General features: G+C 33.3%; 1 protein-coding gene across 1 annotated transcript in view; it reads left to right on the forward strand.

The window, feature by feature from the left end:
* Positions 1 to 684: 684 nt before the first annotated feature.
* Positions 685 to 22149, forward strand: part of Mondo (MLX interacting protein mondo) — a 28898-nt gene continuing 7433 nt past the window's right edge. Inside the window, exons 1-11 of the mRNA XM_089231367.1 lie at positions 685 to 1144; positions 11735 to 11841; positions 12428 to 12501; positions 13063 to 13185; positions 13761 to 13914; positions 15896 to 15991; positions 16137 to 16219; positions 16522 to 17571; positions 19453 to 19705; positions 20175 to 20335; positions 21823 to 21940. Of these exons, the coding sequence (XP_089087493.1) occupies positions 831 to 1144; positions 11735 to 11841; positions 12428 to 12501; positions 13063 to 13185; positions 13761 to 13914; positions 15896 to 15991; positions 16137 to 16219; positions 16522 to 17571; positions 19453 to 19705; positions 20175 to 20335; positions 21823 to 21940 (2533 nt within the window). The 5' untranslated portion in view covers positions 685 to 830. The remainder of the gene's footprint in view (positions 1145 to 11734; positions 11842 to 12427; positions 12502 to 13062; positions 13186 to 13760; positions 13915 to 15895; positions 15992 to 16136; positions 16220 to 16521; positions 17572 to 19452; positions 19706 to 20174; positions 20336 to 21822; positions 21941 to 22149) is intronic.

A 22149-nucleotide genomic window follows, 5' to 3' on the forward strand; every position in this document is an offset into this window, starting at 1 on the left:
GAAATACCCAATTGTCTGTGTGGGTTTCGAGTATTTTTTTTTTCTTCAAACCAAAAGTAATTTCTGAAATTCTGCGGCAAACTTAAAAAGATAACTTATTTTATGCCGCATGAAAATCTATGCAGCTACCATCACGTATTATTCCTTCTTACGCGGAAAACCGGTTGAAAATCAAATTGAAGAATCATAGTAACTAATTCTGTTTTTATCTGACAGACGGCAGCAGGAGTTCCATAGCATCGTTGTTTTTCGCCTGTATAATAGAGTGTATTTATTGATGTTATACGAGAACCCATACTGCCATTTAATGAATATTAAACAAATTTCCAGTCACTCTCCTCCCTCTCCACTAGTTTCAGCCAAAACGCTAACCCCTCAGTGGGTGCGCCGTCAAACTTTATCTTCAATGTTACGTTTTTTTTGTTAGAAGAGAATATGGTCAAGGGACACCAGAAGATTATTGATGATATCATGTACCGAAGCCTCCTCCATTGGCCAAGTGTTTTGGGCGGTAAAAGTGATGCTAACGAATCAGAAGTCACGAAAATTAGATGCTGGTTGAAGTCGGTAGATTGTCGATGAAGAGCTGTGAACGCAGTGAACGCAATCTCATTGGGGGAGTGTTCCTCAAGGCTTGTTTACGTCACTAACACATGCGTATCAGAGAGTAAATAAAATCATCCAGAGAAAAAAAAAAGGAAAGAAAAATGTCGCCAGAGCGAAATTTAGTACGTTGTGCGCTAATAAAGCGATGTTTATTATTCGAATGAAAATGGACTCGGAATCGTTTCTAATTTGAAAGGCGTGCCCAATTATCGCGAGCGAAGAAGATGTCGCCGAACGGTAGGAAACGGCAGTCGAAGCAGGAAAAAGCCAACGAGGAGACCATCCACAGTGGTCAGTTCATGGTCTCCGATATTGACGACTCAGAGGTTCAAGATGGTGAGGACGATAGTCCGTCCCTGGTCGTCCACGAGTCCGATTGTGACCAGGAGTCATCGCCGATCCCTGTCCAGGCCTTCGACTTCGAGACGGCCTGCAAAGAGACCTCAAAGACTTACACGTTCGGCCCTAGGAGTTCGCTGTCGATATCAATTGATGCATCACTGACGAAGCTCTTCGAGTGCATGACCCTGGCATACAGGTAAACTCGGAATAAATAATTAATAATACATTGAAACTGGATTGACTGGTTGAATGTACTTAAATTTGGCTGTGATTTCTGTATGATGTGTATGTGTGTGTGATAAAGATAAGCACGAGCTATTAGGCTAACACTTGCTGGCCACACAAATTTTGTTTTGCTCCTCTCCCATTTTATTCTAATTTTCTTGACCACTCATTCCTCAAACTTGCCACTCCCTCTCCGAACTTGCCACCACGATAGCCCACACAGCCCTCCCTAAGTCACTCTTTTAGTCGCTCACTTGCTTCACTCTCTGTTGGTCACTCTTTTTGATGACACCCCTACCCGATTCCTTGCTCTCTGAGCCACCTTTTTGGTCATTCGCATTCTTGCTCGGAACAGGTGCTGTATAATCCAGAGATTGGCGATTTCTGGCGACTTTTTTTTCCGGCGCCAAACATGTCCGCGAAGAGCATTTGCTCATGCTCTAGATCAGGAGTGTGTCCAACTTCTTTCTGTTCCAGAGCCAACATAATCGTTAGCATTGTGTGGGCGATTAGACGATTAAGTCTCCGACATATAAGCTGCATCAGTAAAATTACTGAAAACTCCAGATGCCTGAATATTGATACATGTATTCTTATCACGTAAGTCGTTTTTTTTAACCAGAATATTGATAGTTTCATATGGACGAGTCAGTCTGGTCCAACGTGAAATGCTACTAACTTGCCGTGTCAAAATTCAAAGGTGATCTTCTCTGTTTTCTGTATCAAATCATCATGTCTGGGTGTAGTCAATTCACAACGTGAACTGTGCTAGTAAATATGACACAATCTTTGCCCTTTGGAATGATTAGGGTTAGTGTAGCTCTAACTGGTTGAACTGTAACTGGTGTTGAAGTTTCGAGGTGCCATTGGGATTTCGCATCCACTTTGAAAAACCTTCATCACAGTGAGCAGAACACCCAAATATTCATTCAGACACAAATACAAAGACCACAACACACAATTTCCCAACAATGAAATCTGAGGCAACCAACGAAAACCAAGATATTACTGTAGTTCTTACTCTTAGACCTTTAGTAAATTTTCTCGAGTGGGGCTGCTAAGAATATTACTTATTTTCAAAACTTTTTTTTAAATTTTTGAAAGAAAATTGATTTTTGACAATTTTTTTTCCCAACTCATATATATATTTACTGTCGAATCCTGTTATAATGAACTCCAAGAGACTGGAGAAATCACTTCGTTATAACAAAATTTCATTATAAAGGAATTCCAGGTTTTTGTATTGTTTCTATGTGAACTTATCTGGTGGATTAGAAAAGTGTTTGTGAAGACGAGATTTTCGCTATAACGTTATTTGTTAAAACAGGATTCGACGGTAATATTAAATGAATAGGATAGGATTATGATAACTAAATCTGCAAGAATGCTTTATGGAAGGAGGGGTATATACCGGGAATAAAAACATTCGATAAATTTAGTGTTTAACTGGTATGGTTAAAAGTTGGAAGAAAAATATTCACGTATTTATTTTTAATCCTGACTCACATATATTAGAATAATGTATGTTTTCACATTTCTTGCATAATGTTTTAACACACGCATGCGAGTTTGTTAAAACAGTTATACTGTAGTAAAACTGATTCCGAAACAGTGTGCTATGGTGCTGGAAGCAGAGATAGATTAATGAACTTTTGTGGGAGGGGGGGGGGAATGGAAGATGCAACAAACCAGGAGTATGAGATATTCCCTAGAGAATATTTTTTCTCTCTGTTGGGAATGGGGGGGGGGTGTCTCTTTTAATCTGTCAGTGACTGGTAGGTAGGGGCAGTAATGCATGCAGTGTTTTCTTGGGGTGGTGGGATCTTTTCTTCCAAAGGGTTGATTTTCCGTTTTTTACTGAAAAGGGAACCACTGCAATCTCGCCCCACCACTTTTCTCCCAAGTATGCCAGTGATAAGGTTGTGAGATATTTTTCAAATTAAATTATATTGAAGGGCTTTGATTTCTAAATGGTGTGCTACAGCACCTTGGAGGTGCTGTAGCACACCATTTAGAAATCAAAGCCCTTGGAGCACCTTGGAGGTGCTGTGCAATTTGTGCTGCAAATATTCTGAGGGTAGTTTTATTATATAAAAAATATAGTGGATTGTGATTAAGAAACTGAGTACAGAGTTTGTGTATGATATATACATACTGTGATTTGCCCCCTCCCCATACAAAGAGCCTTTATCTGCTTATGGTCAGGATGACATATCCCAGAGCTCCTACTTTTTGGTAAAATGTTCTACTTATGTCGTACTTTTTGGTAAAATGTTCTACTTATGTCATACTTTTTGGTAAAATGTTCTACTTATGTCCTACTTTCTAGCTTTTGTTTTACTTTTTTAGTTTTCATCCTACTTTCTAGCTTTTGTTTTACTTTTTTATTTTTCATCCTACATTCCTACTTTTTACCAAATTTTGTCAACAAAATTTGTGTTACGTTTTTTAAATGAAAAGGGGAATCGTAGCAATATTGCCAAATAATACAAATCTAGCATATTGCAATTACTGACTCTGCTAAAGCAAAAAAGTTTTATCAGGTTATTTGGGGTGTGTATGTGAGGCTATTTGGTTCATTAATTTTTCTTAGTTTGTGGATCCAGAAACTCATTGTGTATTAATATTTTGAGAAATCATCAAAAACTTCTATCTGGATAGAAAAAAATCATGTATTTAGTACATGGTCTTGGACTATTCGTTGTACAGTAACTAACAATTATCATCCAAAATTATGGTGCACATTTCGTGAATAGGTGAAACAACAGTTTGCATAACAAAACAGTTGGATACATAGGCCTATTCTAGATTTGGTGATTCTGATGCTACCCAAAAGCATTCAATCAACAATGTTTACAAAGCTCTGCAAAGTGCTGAAAATGAAAATGCTGCTGCCTGGCAGTCCGGTGGTTAGGGAGCTAGCCTCTGACTGCAGGTCTGGGTTCGAATCCCAGTTCAGGCATGGATGTTTGTCTACTAACACTAATAAATTCCCCGGATCATAACATTCCCAAGGGATCATTGGATCTTGTAATTTATACATTTTTCACCCTGCTTTCGAAAGTGTCTTCAAAAGAGCATTATTCTTAAAAACTTACATGTCTTCAGAATTTGCTGTGCATCATGGGAGAGAGTTGACAGGCTGGACTTTGGAAGACTCCTCGGGAAAAAAAGAATGTAATATACGGGTATATTGTGAGGAGAGAGGGGGAGAAAAGAATTGTATGTAGTTGCTAGTACACTGTTTCGGCTTAAAATTGTTTTTGTTACCAAGTCATTTCTGTCATTTTGCTTCGGCTCTTTTTGCGCTCTCTGACCTGGTCTTTTCCACTCATTTGGTCATTCACATGCTGGCACCTTGCGCCAACAAATTTGAAATCCAATCCACACGCTCGCATTATTATTTTTCTCAATCACATGCTGTAGATCAGCGTTCCTATAGTTCACGAACCAGGTGTGGTCTGTGACAATGACATAGGTGGCCCACGGGCAGATTCGATAAAACATATGCTGTAATATGCATATCGGTTCAAACAAACTTATATCTTCATACTGTTCGCTATGCATCATCGAGAAGAATGCAAGAAATCGTGATCTTAAATACCAAATATCGCTAAATTTTTCTGAAAATGGCAGTTTATTGCTGTAAATGCAATTTGCTAATCATTGCAAAAAATTGCTGAAGTGTGTGAAAATGAAGGTCTGCTGCAAATTGCAGTGAACAAAAATGTACAGTATTTTACAAAAATATTCAAATGACAAGATAACCATATTTCACTGAGAAGAAATATGATAGATTGGGATCTTAGATAACAATCTGTAAAATATGAACATTGCCAAAAGTGAACACTATCGCTGATCGTAATTAAAATTGCAGGAAAAATATTAAACTTGACTAATATGTGAGATAAATATTTGTAATTTGTAGCCATAAGTATATTATAGTATAATTTATATTGTGAAAACGCTGTGTGTTACAACTTAGTAATTATTAAAAATTCAAATAAGTATCATTGAAAAAAAAACGAAAAACTAAAACTGCAGGCTTGTTCCATAAAACAGAACAAAAGTGGTTGTCAAATTGTTTAAAAAATGTTACTGGTCCTTGTTTTCAGGAAGATTGAGAAACACTTGAGGGCTCCAAAAAAAGGTCCCCGGTTGGGTAGAGATTTATTCTTAAGTCGCCCTTGAATGAACCCTACGCTGATTGAAAATGTCCGGCAGTAGAATTTGCAGAACAGTCTTTTCTGTGCAGAAGAGAGTTCTTTTCTTAATTCTTATTGAGATTAATCTGTTAGGTACGTCACAGTTTGTGGCATATTCTGCTTTACAGCTCTTTTGAATCTCTATTTAATGTGTGTATCTTGTCAGTACAAACAGTTATCTTCTCCCATATCTTTCTCTATAGACCAGGGCTTGACAAATTCCAGGTGCCAACTCATCGTGGCAACTAAAACAATTGGTATTGGCACCAAAAACTTTCTATGTGTAATTTCTGGTGGCCTGTCAGGCTTCTCCCTCCCATGATTAAGAAACACTGCTATGTACCATTTATGTTGAGAATTCTATCATTTAATGTGCACATCTCTTCACATAATCTAACGTTTATTTTTTGCCAAAAATCCCAGAACTTGGAAAAATCCAACATACCAGGTCACAATGTGGGCTAAAAAACAGGGTATGTCAATTTAAGTCACTTGATTAAAAAAAGAAAATTGTTTAAATCACAAAATTTAAATTGTTTTTTCTTTTCATAACTTCAATGATATGAAAGTAAAAGTAATCTGGTATGGTATGCATATGTTGCTGATATGTGGTAAAGTTCATACTTAAAAGAAGTATAAAAGATCTCTGGGATAAATATAGACTTGAACTTAAGCCCTAGATACAGTGCAGAGAGAAAGCTGCTCTATTTCTAGATTTTGTGCATAGAAAAAATTGCAGAAAAAATATAGGGAGTTGAACTTAGCTAAACTGCACCAATTATTTTTAATGCATTACGATGTGGCACTGTAATCAAAAAACAGAGGAATAATTTTTTGTGTAAAGCCTTGAATTCTATGCCCTAAATTGCTAGATCTTGTACCAACATAAATATCATTGAGCTTTTGATTTTACTTATTGTATTAAAATTTTGAGTTTGCTCGTTTTTTTACCCAAACTCAGTGAATCTGTGAGAGAATACAAATGTGTAAACTAGTAAGCAACCTAATGCAAGTCAGATACACATCCAAACATTGTACAGGAATTTGTCAATAGAATTGGTTTTATTTAGTTGATGTGAATGGCGCATTGGTTGTGCATGGAGTGAATTGAGATGTCTGCACCATGTGTGATACTGTGTTGCCACCATTAACTTTACTTTAAGGGGGGGGGCTCATGAATAAAAGCACTTTTCTCTATAAAAAAAATTAATCTCCATGAAGTTAATGTGGGGTCAATGACCTTTCATGTTACATAAACATGGATTTTTGGTGTTCATATTTTTTGCTTGTAGTTTTTTGATTAATGCTCAATTAAATTTGAGTGATTAGGAGAAAAAAGCAGCTTGATGATATGAAAATATGCATTCCTAATGATTAACAAGATTTGTTTTAATTAATAAGCAGTCAGTTAATTAATATAAAAAAAAATCCGATTTAAATCAAAAAAATCTAATTTAAATCAAAAAAATCTAATTTAAATTTTAAAAAAATCATATTTTTTGATTTTTAAAAAAAATCGATTTTTTTATACCTTGCTAAACAACTTGTATTGGTTTCTTAAATTTTCTATCTGGTTATTAAATATTAGTCTGAGGATGAAACAAAATTTTCTGAATTTATATCATAAAACATTTAATGTTCAATGAAGCACAGCTAGTCTATTTCAAAATATTTTGATATTTAAACCAGAAACAAAATCACAATCTTGCCACACTCTTTTGTCTATCATAAAAAATACTTGACTCCTAACAAATGAATGTCAAAACATTTTGAGACACACATCCAGTCTCCAACTCACAAGTCCAGAGAAAAATTATGTTCCTTGGCTTATTTTCATATCAAAAATAAAAATTTGGTGTGATAAATGAAAAAAAGGAGGGGGGATAAATATTTATAGATAGAATAGGATATTTTAAGGAATATTTTCTTAATTTTTGTAGCATTTGATTTTTTTTAACACTTCATGCATAACACTTCTATATACAGTAAAATTTGAGATCTAAATCCTGGTTGGGAGCATGGATGCTTGTTAATGTTTTGAGCAGGTGTGAAAGTCTGAAATTGTAATGAAGCTTAAAATTTTATATGAACATATACTAGATTAGGTTACACAAAATTTTTTAAAATTTTCTTTTCATATATACCAAGATGGAAAGGGGTTGCCAAGTACCAGGAAAAGAAAAAACCCAATAGTTTGGCAGTTTTTTTCAAAGAAATATGCTAAATTCGTGAGAAGTTTGGCTGATGTCTACATTTTTCGAGACTTAATGACCCCTTGCTGTGTTAGAAGACACACTTGTCATGAAATCATAAAATTTTGTGTCTTCCTTAGACCAGGGATTGACAAATCCCAGGCACCAGGTTGCCATGGTGGTCAAAAAACTTAGTGTTGGGGTCAAAACTTTTCAGTTTGTGGTTGTTAAATTGGCATCTAAGGATAATAAGCTTTTTACTCTTCTGGGTCTTGGAACCATTTTCATGGTAGGCAAGCTGATGTGAATTTTAAAAAGTTTAGCCTGAATACCAATTTTTCAGTTGCCATTAAGGTGACCTGGATGTGTCACCTTAAATTTCTCACATCCTGGTCAAGTAGTAGCATATTCAAGTGCATGCCAAGAACTTATTTTTCCTAACCTAAAAAACAAATTTTCAAGTTATCTTAATTTTTCTAGTTATAGTAATTCACCAAGGGATATAGATTAGTTGAAGCATAAAATAACAAAAACCATTTAATAAGGAGGGAACATTATATGGAATAACTGTCTTACACAAAATAGAGCCTTGCCAGGTAAGTCTCATTTAAATTTTTTTGTGAATTTAAAAGTTTTCAAGGTACTGGATTTCTAATGATTGTGCTTATAATTTTTTTTTTGCAATGTTCTCCCATGGTAACTCAATAAAAAAAAGGAATTGATTAGAATTTTGAAGAGAATTTCTTATCAGATAATGTCTTTGATAAGGATAAACTGTGTGATATATTTCAGACTCTCTGTTTCAATTTGCATTTAGTATCATTAAGTGTTCTTTCCCCTTCTTGTTTGTTTACTATATCTTTCCTTTTCTGATCCTTGTTGTACTGGTTTTCATTGCCAAGCCAAGAGGTGCTTTTTCTTTCCCCCTTTCTCAAGTCTTTATAGAACCTGGCATTATTCCAAGGATGCTCTTCTCCAACTTTTTTTTCCCCCTCCAACTTTTTATGGTACTTAGCTTTCCAACCCCAGACTTTGTTCCCCCCCCCCTCTCCTGTATCAGTTTTATCTATGTCCTAGCATTTGCAATGTATTTCTGCTGCAAAACTTCATACATAAACTGATAGAGGCTTTTCTTTTTTTACTGATAAGAACTCTGTTTGCTGCATCTGAGATTTGTTTATTCCTCTCTATTCACATTATTAAGTTATTAATTCTTTCTACTGATGAAAGAAGTGAGGTGACAATGATGAGGATATAATATTTTCTTCCCACTCTACAGCTTAACACTTCTAGGATTATATTCTTGAATCAGAATAATTAAGCATATAGTGATTGAAAAACTGCTTCTAGTTCTTATCTTTTTATTTTCAAACCATGCATTATTTTTATCTCAAATTATCATCCTCCAAAAAATATGAGGATTACAAAGCTTTGTTTCAATGAAAATGAGTTAAAAAACAAAGTAGTGTATTAGTTATTCTTATATAAGTGATGTTACATACTTGCAGGATTAATATGGTAAAATTTGTGAGAAAGGAATATTTGAAATTATCTAATCAGATTGTGAAAGATGTGAATGACATCTGATTATCATATGTGTAGGAGCATTAGATTGAGTTCACGTGAACAACTTGTGTTCCAAAATTAGACAAGGATACCTATGAGATTTAGCAAACAATAAAATTGATATTCTATTTTCTTGTCTATTATACTTTATGAAATGATTTCAAATGGGTCCACTAACCAGGGTTGGTAAAAAAAAATTTTTTTTTGGCTTAAACCAGTCTTCTTGATTTAAATAGCATTTACATTAGAACAGGAAAAAATCATTCAAACTTCTAATAATTAATTAAAATAATGTTTATTATTTACTGTAATCAGCATTATTTTCATATTAATTTTTCTATAAATATTTCTTAAATTTTAACAAAAGCTAACTCTTTTGCAATTAAATTATTTTATAGCTTAACTTAGGGAATTATTTTGTGTTTGAAAATTATCTTAATGCTATTTATTAACCATATAATAGTTGTTTACTCCAGTTACTCTTGATATACTTAATTAGGAAGCTATTTTACAAAAACCTGTGATAAAATCTAGTTAAAAATACAATGTGTTTAAAGAAGCATAATTAATGCAGATTAGTAAGCCATGATTTATGATATACATGGCGATTATAACTAAAGTTCCAATTTAAAAGCAATGAAAAATAAGAACCACTTGTCAGAATGTCTTGAAAAGTTGCATGAATATTTGTGAAGCAATGGAATTTTGTATGGCGAAGGGGAAAAAACTTTAAAATGTAAAATGGACGACACTGTACTCATCCACCATGTGGGAAATTTGCTCACAGAAATGGGAGCGATAGCCAGTCAGGGCAAAATGCTAACTTAGCATTGCACAATGGAAAAATGACAAAAATGAAGTTATTAATCAGACTAAAGTTCACATGAAATGTTAAATGTATTGTCCACTGTGTTCTGGCTATGAGGTGGAAGCACAAAAATTTTTGTTCAACAAACGATCAGAGTATGTCAGGGTCATGTACTTTCAATTCATCAAAATTTGCTATCTCACTACTGAACACAATATTTTGAGGCAGCATTAAAACCAAAAGCTGCAAGTATAAAGTCAGGTGAACATGGCAGCTTGTCATCCTGTTATTATGGAAATGATTCTTCAGCATCTACTTTGTTAGTGTTGATGATGTTGTGATATGATGTGTTTGCTCAAAATAGATTATACAGCTGGCTGGCCAAGTACAGGATCATCTACTGATACATTTTTATATGACATGATGGGGCTCTCCACTTGTTTATGTAAGATATACAGAAAACTGGATGTTGTGTGGCAATGCTGATTTTTTGGATATCAGCATAATATTGCATTTTTATATCATATACAGGCTCCAAGGAAGAAATTTTCCACCCCTCTGTAGCTTAATGGTAACTCAGCACTTGTCTGGCATACGTTCGATTCTCGGTAGAGGCAGAGATGAATTTTTGCTTCCAAAAAATCAGCATCATCACACAACATCTCGTTTTCTATATGTCTTGCACGATACATTTTAAAGTTTTTTCTTTCTTTCATCAAAGAAAATTCCATTGCTTCAGGAGTATCCTTGAAAATTTTCAAGTCATTCTGATCAGTGGTTCTTATTTTATGGTATTTTGGAATCAGAACTTTAACCCATTAAAGATGACTTTGATTCTGGGGGGGGGGGAAACAGTGGATCCACTTCCACCATTTATTAACAAAGAAAAAAATTTAAATGTCGAATGGTGGCAAATTTTCTTATCAACCTTTATCAACAGGTTAATTATGGTCACCATATATATAGCTAATGTTTTTTTCATAAATCACTTATTACAGCACAGTAGAACCTTGATTAACTGGGGGTAATGATGAAAGTATAAAAAAAAAAATTGATTGAATGATGGCCTTGATTTTTATGTGGTTTTTGAAGAAAAAAAACCACTTGGCTAACACCAGTACCAACATGTTTAAACGAAACAACCCTACTACTAATCATCTAGGAAAAAGTTCTGGAATTGTAGCAAGAGGATTGCTTCAGGTGGAAGAAATTATTATAGCCTACCACAAATAGATATATATATATATTTACATGTGTTTAAAAGAATACCATAAACATGTTGGAGTAAATCCAAAGCTATCCATACTTAGAATAAGACCATAAATATTTTTTATGGGCATTGTATAATATTATATAGTTTTTAGTTTTTATTATTGTATTTTTAATTGGATTGCTATATTTTTTTTAAATATATGACATCTGTATTTGTTATGGGCATCTTTTTTTCATATATTTGTATATATTCAAAATTTTCAAAACAGTAGTAATAAAAGAAAAACAAAGAAAATTGTAAGCCAAAATAAGGTATTTCCAAAGAAATATGAATAAGCAAAGTTTTTTTGATAATATTTTGACAACTTTTCAATTCAGGTGAGATTTCAGTTTTAAATTCATTTTTTTATAAGATATTGTAAAATAAGCTGCTTGCCATTGCATTATTATGTGAATAACTTTTCTTTAATATAATTAGATTTTATTTTTTTCACTTTGAAATCCAAAAGAGTTTGATGTTTCATGGATTATAGCATCCATATGTTTATATTGAACATTTTTATTATATGCAATTCTAGTGGAAAGCTGACATCTCCTAGGTGGAAGCAATTTAAAGGACTCAAGCTGAGGCTTAAGGAGAAGATAAGGCTTAACAATATGATTTGGAGGGCTTGGCATATGCAATGTAAGTTACTAATCTATTGCTGTTTAGTACATATTTTCTCAGTATTAAATGATAGATGTTGATTGTTTTGTGCTTTTCTTTAATCCATGAAAGATGTACATTTTTATGTTTCACATCATTTGAATGTAATTAAATTTGTTTAGATATATCTCATGATATGTAAATAATAGTCATATGCAATACAATAGTCTTGATAATTTGAGTTGGATGGGACTGAGGTCACCTCAGATTATCGAAAAACTCAAATTATCCGAAAAAATAAAATATTCTTTAAATAGTGGTTTTACTTAAAAAAAAAGACAAGCAAAAGCAGTTTGAGCAATAAGACATAAATGGGAATTTTCATTACTTAAAGAATTTTTTTTTTTTCCAAAACTGTTTTTTTTTTGTTGGTAGCAATGTTTAACCCTTAAACATAGTTAGCATGGAAACAAACTTCCTTTTTAATTACTTGTATTTTTTGAAGTCAATTGCAAATTTATCAAGTACTTTAAATTTGTAAAATGTAATAAAACCTTGATTATATTTCAAAACTGTTAGTTGTACATGCATATCTAAAGTCTGTTTTTTACTGATATTCTTGCAGTTGTGATGAGGATGAAAACATTTGTGTGCCAATTTGCAACTCCCCTTGATGGAGATATGCATACAAAAGCTGAGGTAAATTTGGAATTTATTTTAAGACAATTTTTTTCTCCAGTAAAATTTTATAAAATCTAATGCAGCAAAGTTTTAATATTGTTAGTTTTTTCTTAATGCAGAAACATTTGTGTAATAGCATTCTTTAATTTTTCACTAGACCAGTAACCATTAGATTTGTTTTTGTTATTATTTTATTTTTTTTTTTAAGTGTAGAATTTTGTTGATGGAAGTTTCAGATGTTGAATTTTATACTTTATTTTATTAGGGATATTACCATGTTTTTTCTTCTTTCTAATTCCAAGAAATACTCATTTTGAAGGCTTCAACTTTTATATATATATATATATATATATATATATATATACATACATTTTTAAAATTAAATTATGAATTTGATAAAGTTAAGAAAAAATCTTCTACGTTAGGATCCTTTTTCTCTTGCAGGTTTTAATAATTACATAAACTTTTAACAATATCAATATTAATTGATAACTTTATGAAATTTTAATGATGAAATTTCTGTAAGTTTTGAATGTGAAAGTTACACACACCATATTCTAAATTCATATTTTTTTTAAGGCTGTTGTTATCGAAGGGGCTTACTGGAAGAGACGCATGGCTAATATCACTGCTGAATACAAAAAGTGGAGGATATTTGCCAAAGATTACTATAGGTTCAAGCCAAGTTCAGATTCAGAAAGCGTAAGTTAATTTTTTATTTTGTTGGGGCTTTTCTTTACTCATCATATGAAATATATTTTTTACTCTGATTCCATTGCAGCATGATAAAATGAAATTCAATGAGGATGTGATTTATAGACTTGATTTTGGTATCAATGAATATAAAATTTCAATTCTAGCCAGTTCTGCCTTGTATTTAAAGTGAAAAAAAATTTCTCATGTTTAAGACAATTTTTTTTAATGAGCTTGGTTACTATGTTTTATATTTTTGTTCAACATGATGGCTTTTTGTACGGTTTTGATTTGAGGCTTCATAGTAATAAGAGGCAATTTTATTCATTGTTAGGCGGTAAATAAAATTACTGGTCAAATTAAGAATCACTGCAATCAAATCAAATTAGGCAATGCTTATTTAGACAGTCATTATCTGTATTTTGTTTTTCCTCAATGAAAGGTGGTTAATCTGTCTATGACTTTAACACTCTGTATCTTCATTTTGTATCTTGCTCTTTTATTATTATTTAAAATAAAAACATCATTTTTTATCTCACATTTTATTATTATTAACCAATTCTATATGAACTGCATTCTTCCAGATGGCCATAGATTTTGATTGCAGATGGTCACAAAGGTCAATGGACAGTTTCCCAGGAAGTGTTGATGATGATTTCATCATGGATTTCTCTGATACTCTTTTTAGTACTTTAAATCCAAATCAACCATTTGATTTTCCTAATCCTCGAGAAATAGGTGCATAATTTTTTTTACAATGTATTGAAATGTATTGATTCATCAATTTATTGTATTGATTTTTTTCTCAGATATTTGAGATATGCAAATATAAGGGCCACGACAGACAAAATACCTAATGATGGGGCTGAAAAAAGGATACCCATAAAAATATGGCTTTTAAATATATATATGTAAACTATATCAAAAATACAGCAACCCAATACGAACAATAAAAAACAATTATGATAAAAAATAAATATACTGCCCATAAAAAAAATTATGGTTGTCTTATCTAAGTATGGATAACTTCTCTATTTATTCCAATATGTTTATCACATTTCTTTTTAAATGTGTGAATTGTTTTAGAATTTACGACCGCCCAGAGATAAGCTATTTCATTTATTCACAACTCTGTTAGATAAAAACTTTCTGTGACACCACAACTTAGAATTGTCCCTTACCAATTGATACTGGTGTCCCCTTGTTGAAGCAGTTGATTGACGATGTATTATTAAGTCATGGTCTATATTATCCATCCGGTTGAAATTTTTAAACACTTTGATCATATCCCAGACACCTGCACTCTTCCAATGTAAACATTTTCAAAAAATCAGGTTTCTCTTCATAGCTTAAGCCCTGTGTACCATCAAAAACATGTGTATTTCTTCGCTGCACCCAGGCCTGTATCCAGAAATTTCATTCGGACAATGGACAGGGGAACCATTTCGGGGAGACGACCAGACCCTCAAGGCCCCCCCTCTTGCCACGGCCTTGTCTGCACCATTTCGACCAAGTCAATGTCCCTCTGTAAGTATGGTCTCCAAAACCTAACAGAATATTCCAATCCAGGACGAACTAGGTCCCGGAAAAGTTAGAAGGATCACCTTGAGAGAATGCAAAGAGACTTTTTTGGGAATGAAACTGAGAAATATATGACATCCATATTTTTATGGGCATCTTTTTCTCAGCCACCTCGTTGGGCATTTTGCCTGTTGTGGCGTTGTGTTTGTATAAATCTGTATGTTTTTTTAACCGCTGCTGAACAGTATTCAACAATATAACTAAGCCGCTCATCAACAAGGATTCCCAAATCGGTGATCCTAGTTGCATCTGGAATGGCACCACCATTCAACTCATAAGTGAAGCATGGGTTGTTCAAAGTAAAACGAGTGACCATGCACTATGTCGATGCTAAAGGTCATGCTCCAATCATTAGCCCATGCTGCAGTCATATTCAAGTTTGACTGGAGCGTCTCGTTTTGCTTTGATTCCTGACTATCCCCATAAGCTTCACGTCAGCTGCAAATTTGCTCACAATCGAATTGATACCCCAATTGAACTTATCAATAAAAAGTGAAAAAAGAATGGGAAACAAGGACACTCTTCCTTGAGGGACTCCATTTTTAACACCTGTCCTAGTCAGAAAATTCCCTGTTCATAATTCACTGTGACTTGTCTTTTGACCACAATTCTGTCCGATTCAACAAGTTGCTCCCAATCCCAGTCTCATGTAAATGATTCAAGAGTTTACCATGTTTCCTATCCTTAAGTTTTTGAGCAAGTTCTAAAAATTAATGAATAGTTTAGTTTTAAAATCAACTGACATTAGGGCCCTAAGTAAGGCAGGCAGTCTGGTGTTCAGTTGCTGGATCAGGAAGGGGGCTGAGTTTGCTGTATGCCTGAAAAATACAGAAGTACTTGTTTTCGTATTGTGCCGATCATTGTTTCAGGGATGCCTGTGTGCATTTAGAAATAAAAATCCTTCAATATAAATTTAATAGTGACTAATATTTAATTGATATAACACTTCATTGTACATTAAAGTACAGCTCTTGCCACCTGCTCATATCTCTTCATTGAGACAGCAAAAATCCAGAATTATATGTGGTTTCATCAATGAATTAAAAGCTTCTTAAATTTTTTTATAATTTATATGTTTTTTGCAGGTTAAAATATTAGAAAATTTTTATTCTTTCTTCCTCCATTTTTTTCCTTTCAGCTTCAAGAGTAACTCTATCTGATTTCATTCAACCTGGACTTGTTCAGTTACAACCATCTGTTGATGACTTCATGGACACATTAGAACCCTTTCCTGGTCAGTTCTTTTTTTTCTTGCATTACAGAATTCTCTAATTTTTGTCTGTTTGAGAGTGAAAAAAAGCAAGTTTATCTCAAGTATTTTATCTGTTTTTTGCAATAAGAACTTATAAATTAGTTTTATATATTATAATTTTTTTCAGATTTTCTAACTTCTAAGCTACCTACTTTGCCCGAAGAGATGCCATATAACAGCCAAGTAACAGAGTTATCATCTATGCAAGAGGTGTGTTGGATACTGACTTTATTTATTGTAGGGGAAAAAACTGCATATGTTAAGATATGAAAATCTTGTAGTAAAAAAAATTTGGAAATAATTCAAACAATAATTACAATATTAAACCTATGTAATTTTTTATTTTATTTCACAGCTGTATTTTTCGTTGTTTTAATCTAACAAATTTTATTTTACCATGTTTCAAACATCCAAAAAGTAATTATTTTGTTGCCTGAAAATAAGTATGCTAATATTTTTAATGGGTAATTTTGAGTGCATTAAAGTGAGTTTTTTTTAAATATTTTTCTTAGGGAAATTCATATTATTCTACAACAACCCAAAATGCTAGTCTTTTCAGTTCACCACCTCCAAGCTTCATGTCTTCTAAGAGGATAAGTGATTTGAAACGCAAGACATTCACTTCACAGAAGCCATCACAACAGTCAAATAAACTTCTCGGTTCATCAGATAAAGTGTCTTCTAATAATTTCTTGAACATATCATCTAGCAACAACATTTTAGCTGCTCAGAATGTCCCAGGACGAACTCAAGTCAGCCAGAGCGTATCTTTGCATCTTGATCCGGTACAGTCTGAAGTTAGTATGGTGGGACCATCTGGTATTTCTCCTTCAGAAGTGAATGTTAATGCTAACCTTCAAAATCATCTGCAGCAGTGTAGAGCGAAGAATATATTTGTGTCTAGTGATATAGTGAGTGCGAATTCTGGCCAGCATGTCCAAGTTCTAAAAGAACATGGCAGTAATCAGTTAATTCAGTCAGAGCAGTTGAGTGGGGGAATTGTTAATCAGAAAACTTTGAATGTTATTCCAAAGCAACAGCAGCCTCAAATTTTCCAGGCAGTTCAGCCTGTTCAAGTGCCTTTAACAACATTCTCACAACAGCCAAATGTCTCCCTAAATCATTCAGCGATTCAAAGCAGCAGTCAAATCAAGACTCAAAATGTTCCCCTTTTTCTAACACTTGACATTGTCCCTCAAAATCAAGTAATTAAATCAGTGGTTGAAAATTCTACGGAGAATGTAAGTAGTTCACTTCAAATCCAGAACATTTTTTCTGCCACATCTCTGCCAGTCATTCAACAGCACCCGCATCAACAAAATATGGTGGAACACCAAATAAAACAGGAGTCTAGTGAGCAGTTGCTAAGTGCCAGAAACAGAGTGTCAACAAAATCATCAGAAGCTCAAGTTTTTCGACGTCACTCTTACGCTACTGGTCAGCAAGTCCAGCAACCACCACAAACTTTTGAAACAATCGGCACTAGAAGAAGTCGTAGAATAGCACCAGCTGTTACGACTTCCTCTGCTAGTGTTGGAACTTTTGCGATGCCAGAGATACCAGTGAGTATTTTTTCCTCCAAAATAGTAGTTTGATGGTTGTTAATGGTTATAAGAGAAGGTAGTGCACATAAAAACATATTTCAAACTCACAAGGAATGGTCCCAAGGTGATTCATCAAAAAGTTTTGAAAAAATTACCTCTGATTATACTCATTTAAATATGCACGTATGGGTCATGAGTACGAGCATGTATGGGTCATTCTTACAAAATTGAACAAAAATGTAAAAAAATCCAAAATGAATGTCAACCAAAAAATCTGAAAAAAATTTATTAGGGACCCTTTACCCTCTGATAAATAAAATATAGTCAGCAGCAAAGTTTGTTCAAAATTAATGGTGAAAAAAAACTCATTTAAGTTTAACCATATTAAGAGATAGGCAAAATGCCGTACCAGATTTCTCTATTTCAACACTTGATATTTATGCTTGACACTCGCAACATGTTCTATATATTTTGGCAGTTTATTTTCTACTTGGACAAGCACTAATACTCTGGATAATTTTTGTCAATTGCATTTATTTGTTTTAATCTATTTTTCATAAATTTTATGGGGACAACAGATTTCTAATTTGTCTTTGTTTTGCTCAAGCACAAGTTGCGTTCTCAAAGCAAAGTCTTTAGATGAAATATTACTGCAGCTTGCTTAATGTTGCAACCAAGAAAGTTAGATTTTTTTTTTCATTTTTCTCTCAACTTATCAAACCTTCCTTCTGGTTGTCTAGAAGAAAGGCAGTCTAATTCCGGGAGATAGACAATCAGGGGAGAAAGACATTTTTACATGGTTTGCAACACTGATTAAAAACTAAGCATGTTGAAATATACGCTTTTCAGAAATAATAGAAGTCTGTAAACAGGTAAAGTAAAACTAATTTTTAATTATATATTTCTCACAAAAAAAAAAGTAGCCAGGACATTTGAATAAAACACTCATCTCTTTTCCTGAATAAATCTAATTTGTGAAGTAATTTGCAATTCTAATCAATTTAAAAAGAAGAGTGATGGCTACATCCTTCTCTTAAACTTTTCAACACAAAATTTCATAGGTGGCAAATGGTGTTGAACCAATGATACGCCTTGAACCAATGTTTTCCAAGTGTCACTGTGGATGTGAATGGAAAAAAAAACTGGGGAAAATTGTCAGTTGGCTGTAAACTATTGTTAAAAAATGTTTAAAATGTTAAATATTTAAAATTTGAAAAAGATGAAATATGAAAGTATACTGGCCCTAAAAATATATATTAGTAAAAAAAGGAATATATTTTTGTTTTAAGACAAAGTTATTTTAAAGTTTGAAAAATGGGCTGAGGATAGCAGAAGGGCATTTCCTCAAGAAATGAAAATTTGTTCAAGCAAATTAAAAAAAATCTATTGATGAAAAATTATAAATGGAAACCAAGGAAACTGTTATTTTCCGGATATTATGCTGAGGTGAGCTCGGAAAGAAAAGTCATTATATCTCTATAAATGGAAAGTTAGAAACCCTTGTTTTTAGAAACCCGAATATGAATAGAAAGTGATGAAAAAAAAATTGTGTGCCAAACATATTAAGCGTAAACTGCTGTTGGACACAATTTAGTGAGAAATATATAGTTTAAAACTCCTAAATAAGCATATATGCACATTGGTTACGCTTTTGTTTGTTTCATCTAAAAGAAATAAATTTTACCGTATCATTAATTTTTTCACTCAAAAACTACCTTTTAAGATTTCTAAGCACCAGCAAAGAATGGGGAAAAAATTAAGTTGTTGGGAGTCTTGCTTGTAAGAGACAGTAATAATGGTTTGTGCAATAAAATAATATTGTAACATCCAATTCAACAAAAGATTTACCGATTTGATCCTATATTAATATTATTCATGATGATTGTGTTTTTCCTCTAGAGTCGACACAGAACAAGGTCCAGGAGTGTCTCATCACCGCAAGGGGGGAGTCCAAAACAGTTTGCTCAACAGCCTTCACAAGCAGTTTCACTGACTGATATTAGTGTAACAATTGCTTCACAGGTTCCTCAGAACAGGCAAGAAAGAGTCATAACACCAGATTTATCTGTGTTGAATAAAGATCTTCAAAATACAGCAGAGCCAGTGACAAATTTGTTACCTCAAAATGCTTTACTTGCTCAGCTTCTCTCAGGTATCTTTTTCAAACATTTGTATTTTTGGGAGGATTTTAGAAAAATACTTTAGTTCTTGTTGTAGTCAATGATAAATTATGTCATACCAAACTACTTATAGTTTTTAATGAAAATTTAGGGGTTTGTAAAATGGCATTTTTCATAAATTTCTTGTTTTATTTTTTTCTTTCCCATTAAATATGCAGTAAATGCTTATTTCAAGCTTTAGGGTTTAGTATTTAAAAAAAAAAATACACTCATTGTTCATGTATTTGATGACTCAATGTACTTTTCTCGTTTCAAATCTTTTTCTGCTGCAAAGAAAATTGGAAAAAAAATCCACCAAATAGAGCAAGCCACATTTATCTTTGACATTAGGAAATATAACTACATGCAGTTTTAAACATATCTCAAAATTATTTTCTTATTTAAACTTATTTGAATTGTTTAAAGAAGTGTAATAAATCAAGTTATGGATTTTTTTCCCAGGTCGTACACAGTGTGACTTCAGTTCTAGCAGTGTTAAGACTAGAAACAATGCCATGCCATCATCAAGTTCTCCTGTAACACTGATAGAATCCTTCCCTAATCTGGTTTCAACTTCAACCTCTTCCCAGACATTTGTTTTTTCTTCTGTACCACTTACCACTGTGAGTATAAAATATAAAAATAAAGCGAATCCCAAAGTTTTTAGTAAACATCTTATTATGAAAATTATATGAGTTGCTGTTATCATATACAGTGAAACCACCTCTAACAGTCACCTCCGAACAACACCCACATTTTGTTGGAACCAAACGTGTCCTCTAGACTTAACCTCTAAAGAGCAATTTCCGAATAAAGGCTACGAGTCGAAAAAAATATGCATATCCCTATGAGAAAAATAATTTCCAAGCTGATTTCAGAGGGAGCACCCGTTCCCACAGAAACTCTATGGGAGGGGAAATTATGTATGCTTTCTTTTCCTGGGTACAAATGCTAGATGCGTATATTGAAGGCAGTGGATAAGGAAAAAGGACCACAAGTGATCTATAGTTGTGCCGTGGGTTACTTAAGTGATCTGTAAATGCACCACAGGCCTCTTAAGTGATCTGGAACAGGGCTCCAGGACACTTAAGTGATCAGTAAATGTGCTGCAGGTCACTGAAGTGATCTGAAAATGTGCTACTTAGTTAATTCTTACAAAATTAGGTTTGAGATCACGGGCCACATTTGGCCCACATGTCTTGGATTGAGAATGTATGGTCTAGTTGATTGTGAGTGGGAATAAAGAAGTATTTGGGTTGCTGGTATACAATGTTGGTCCATTCTAGTTTTTCTCACCAATCTGTTTCTGCTGTGTTCTATTTCAGCACTGCAAGTCTAAATTTTAGGATGACTAAATAATGCTGTAGAACAATTAACAGGGCTGCAACTAGATGCTTCGTCAGCTGCAGCAAGCATACATTTTGGCACCCCCCTCCCCTCTAATGTTGGAGGAGAGTTTAAAGGGGAAATTTGCACATCCTCTGGTCCATCAGACCAGACACGACCCAGACTCTGTCCCTCCCAAAATATATACATCCTCTTGTCCGGCACCCAGGTCACCAGACCCACCTGATTCCCTCTAGCAGCGGCCCTGTCGATTAATCAATTATAGTATTACAGTATTGATATAACCCTATATTCTAATATAATCTATTATATAATTATCGTTATCAATTATAATTTTCCATGTTACATTCAAAAGTTGTTTTTGTTGTTTTTTTTCAGAAATAAAATGTCTATTCCGAATAACGACCAATTAATGGCCGTTGTTGGGAGGTTTTACTGTATTAATAAATGGTGAGGCCTTTTGAAGTAACATTAACCAAATTCATTGTTTTCGCTATAAGTTTTCAAGTAAACTTTAAATAATTTTGGGTCATAACAAAACTTGTTATTTTTTGTCTGAATACACCCCATTAGAAATCTATTAATTAAAAATTTGTTGTTAGTAATTCGTTTTCACCAAATAATTGCTGTTGAATTTGTTTCCCATGTTGTGATGTGCAAATTTTTAGATTTGACAAAATAGATTACTGTATAAATCTGTATACTGGTTTCATGATTATTGATCTCATGGGGTTTTTTTTTCTTTGTGTATGTTTCATATTAGGTTGCTGGTGTTAGTGACTTTCAGAGGAGTCTTCTTGTAGGTGCTGCAAATCAAGCTTTTGGGGGCCAAACTTCATCCTGTGTTCCACTTGTCCAGAATTCTTTGTCCAATGACTCAAGTAACTGGACTTTATTTAGTTTTTTTTTTGTGGAAAATTTTTCTTACTTATATTTTATATTCTGAGTGATTTCTTAATTTCTATGTGACAGTATTTTCCCAAGTAAAATAATTTCCCAAGAATTTCTTTTCATTGCATAAAATACTTAGCATTTTGTGATTAAATTTGACACACATTATTTGTTTTATCTCTGCATGTTTTCATTGATT

This window comes from Pholcus phalangioides, unplaced genomic scaffold, assembly GCF_987345545.1.
Source record: "Pholcus phalangioides strain wild (caught in Gottingen) unplaced genomic scaffold, Ppha-v1.0 ptg000001l_1, whole genome shotgun sequence".
In the NCBI taxonomy this organism is placed as follows: domain Eukaryota; kingdom Metazoa; phylum Arthropoda; class Arachnida; order Araneae; family Pholcidae; genus Pholcus; species Pholcus phalangioides.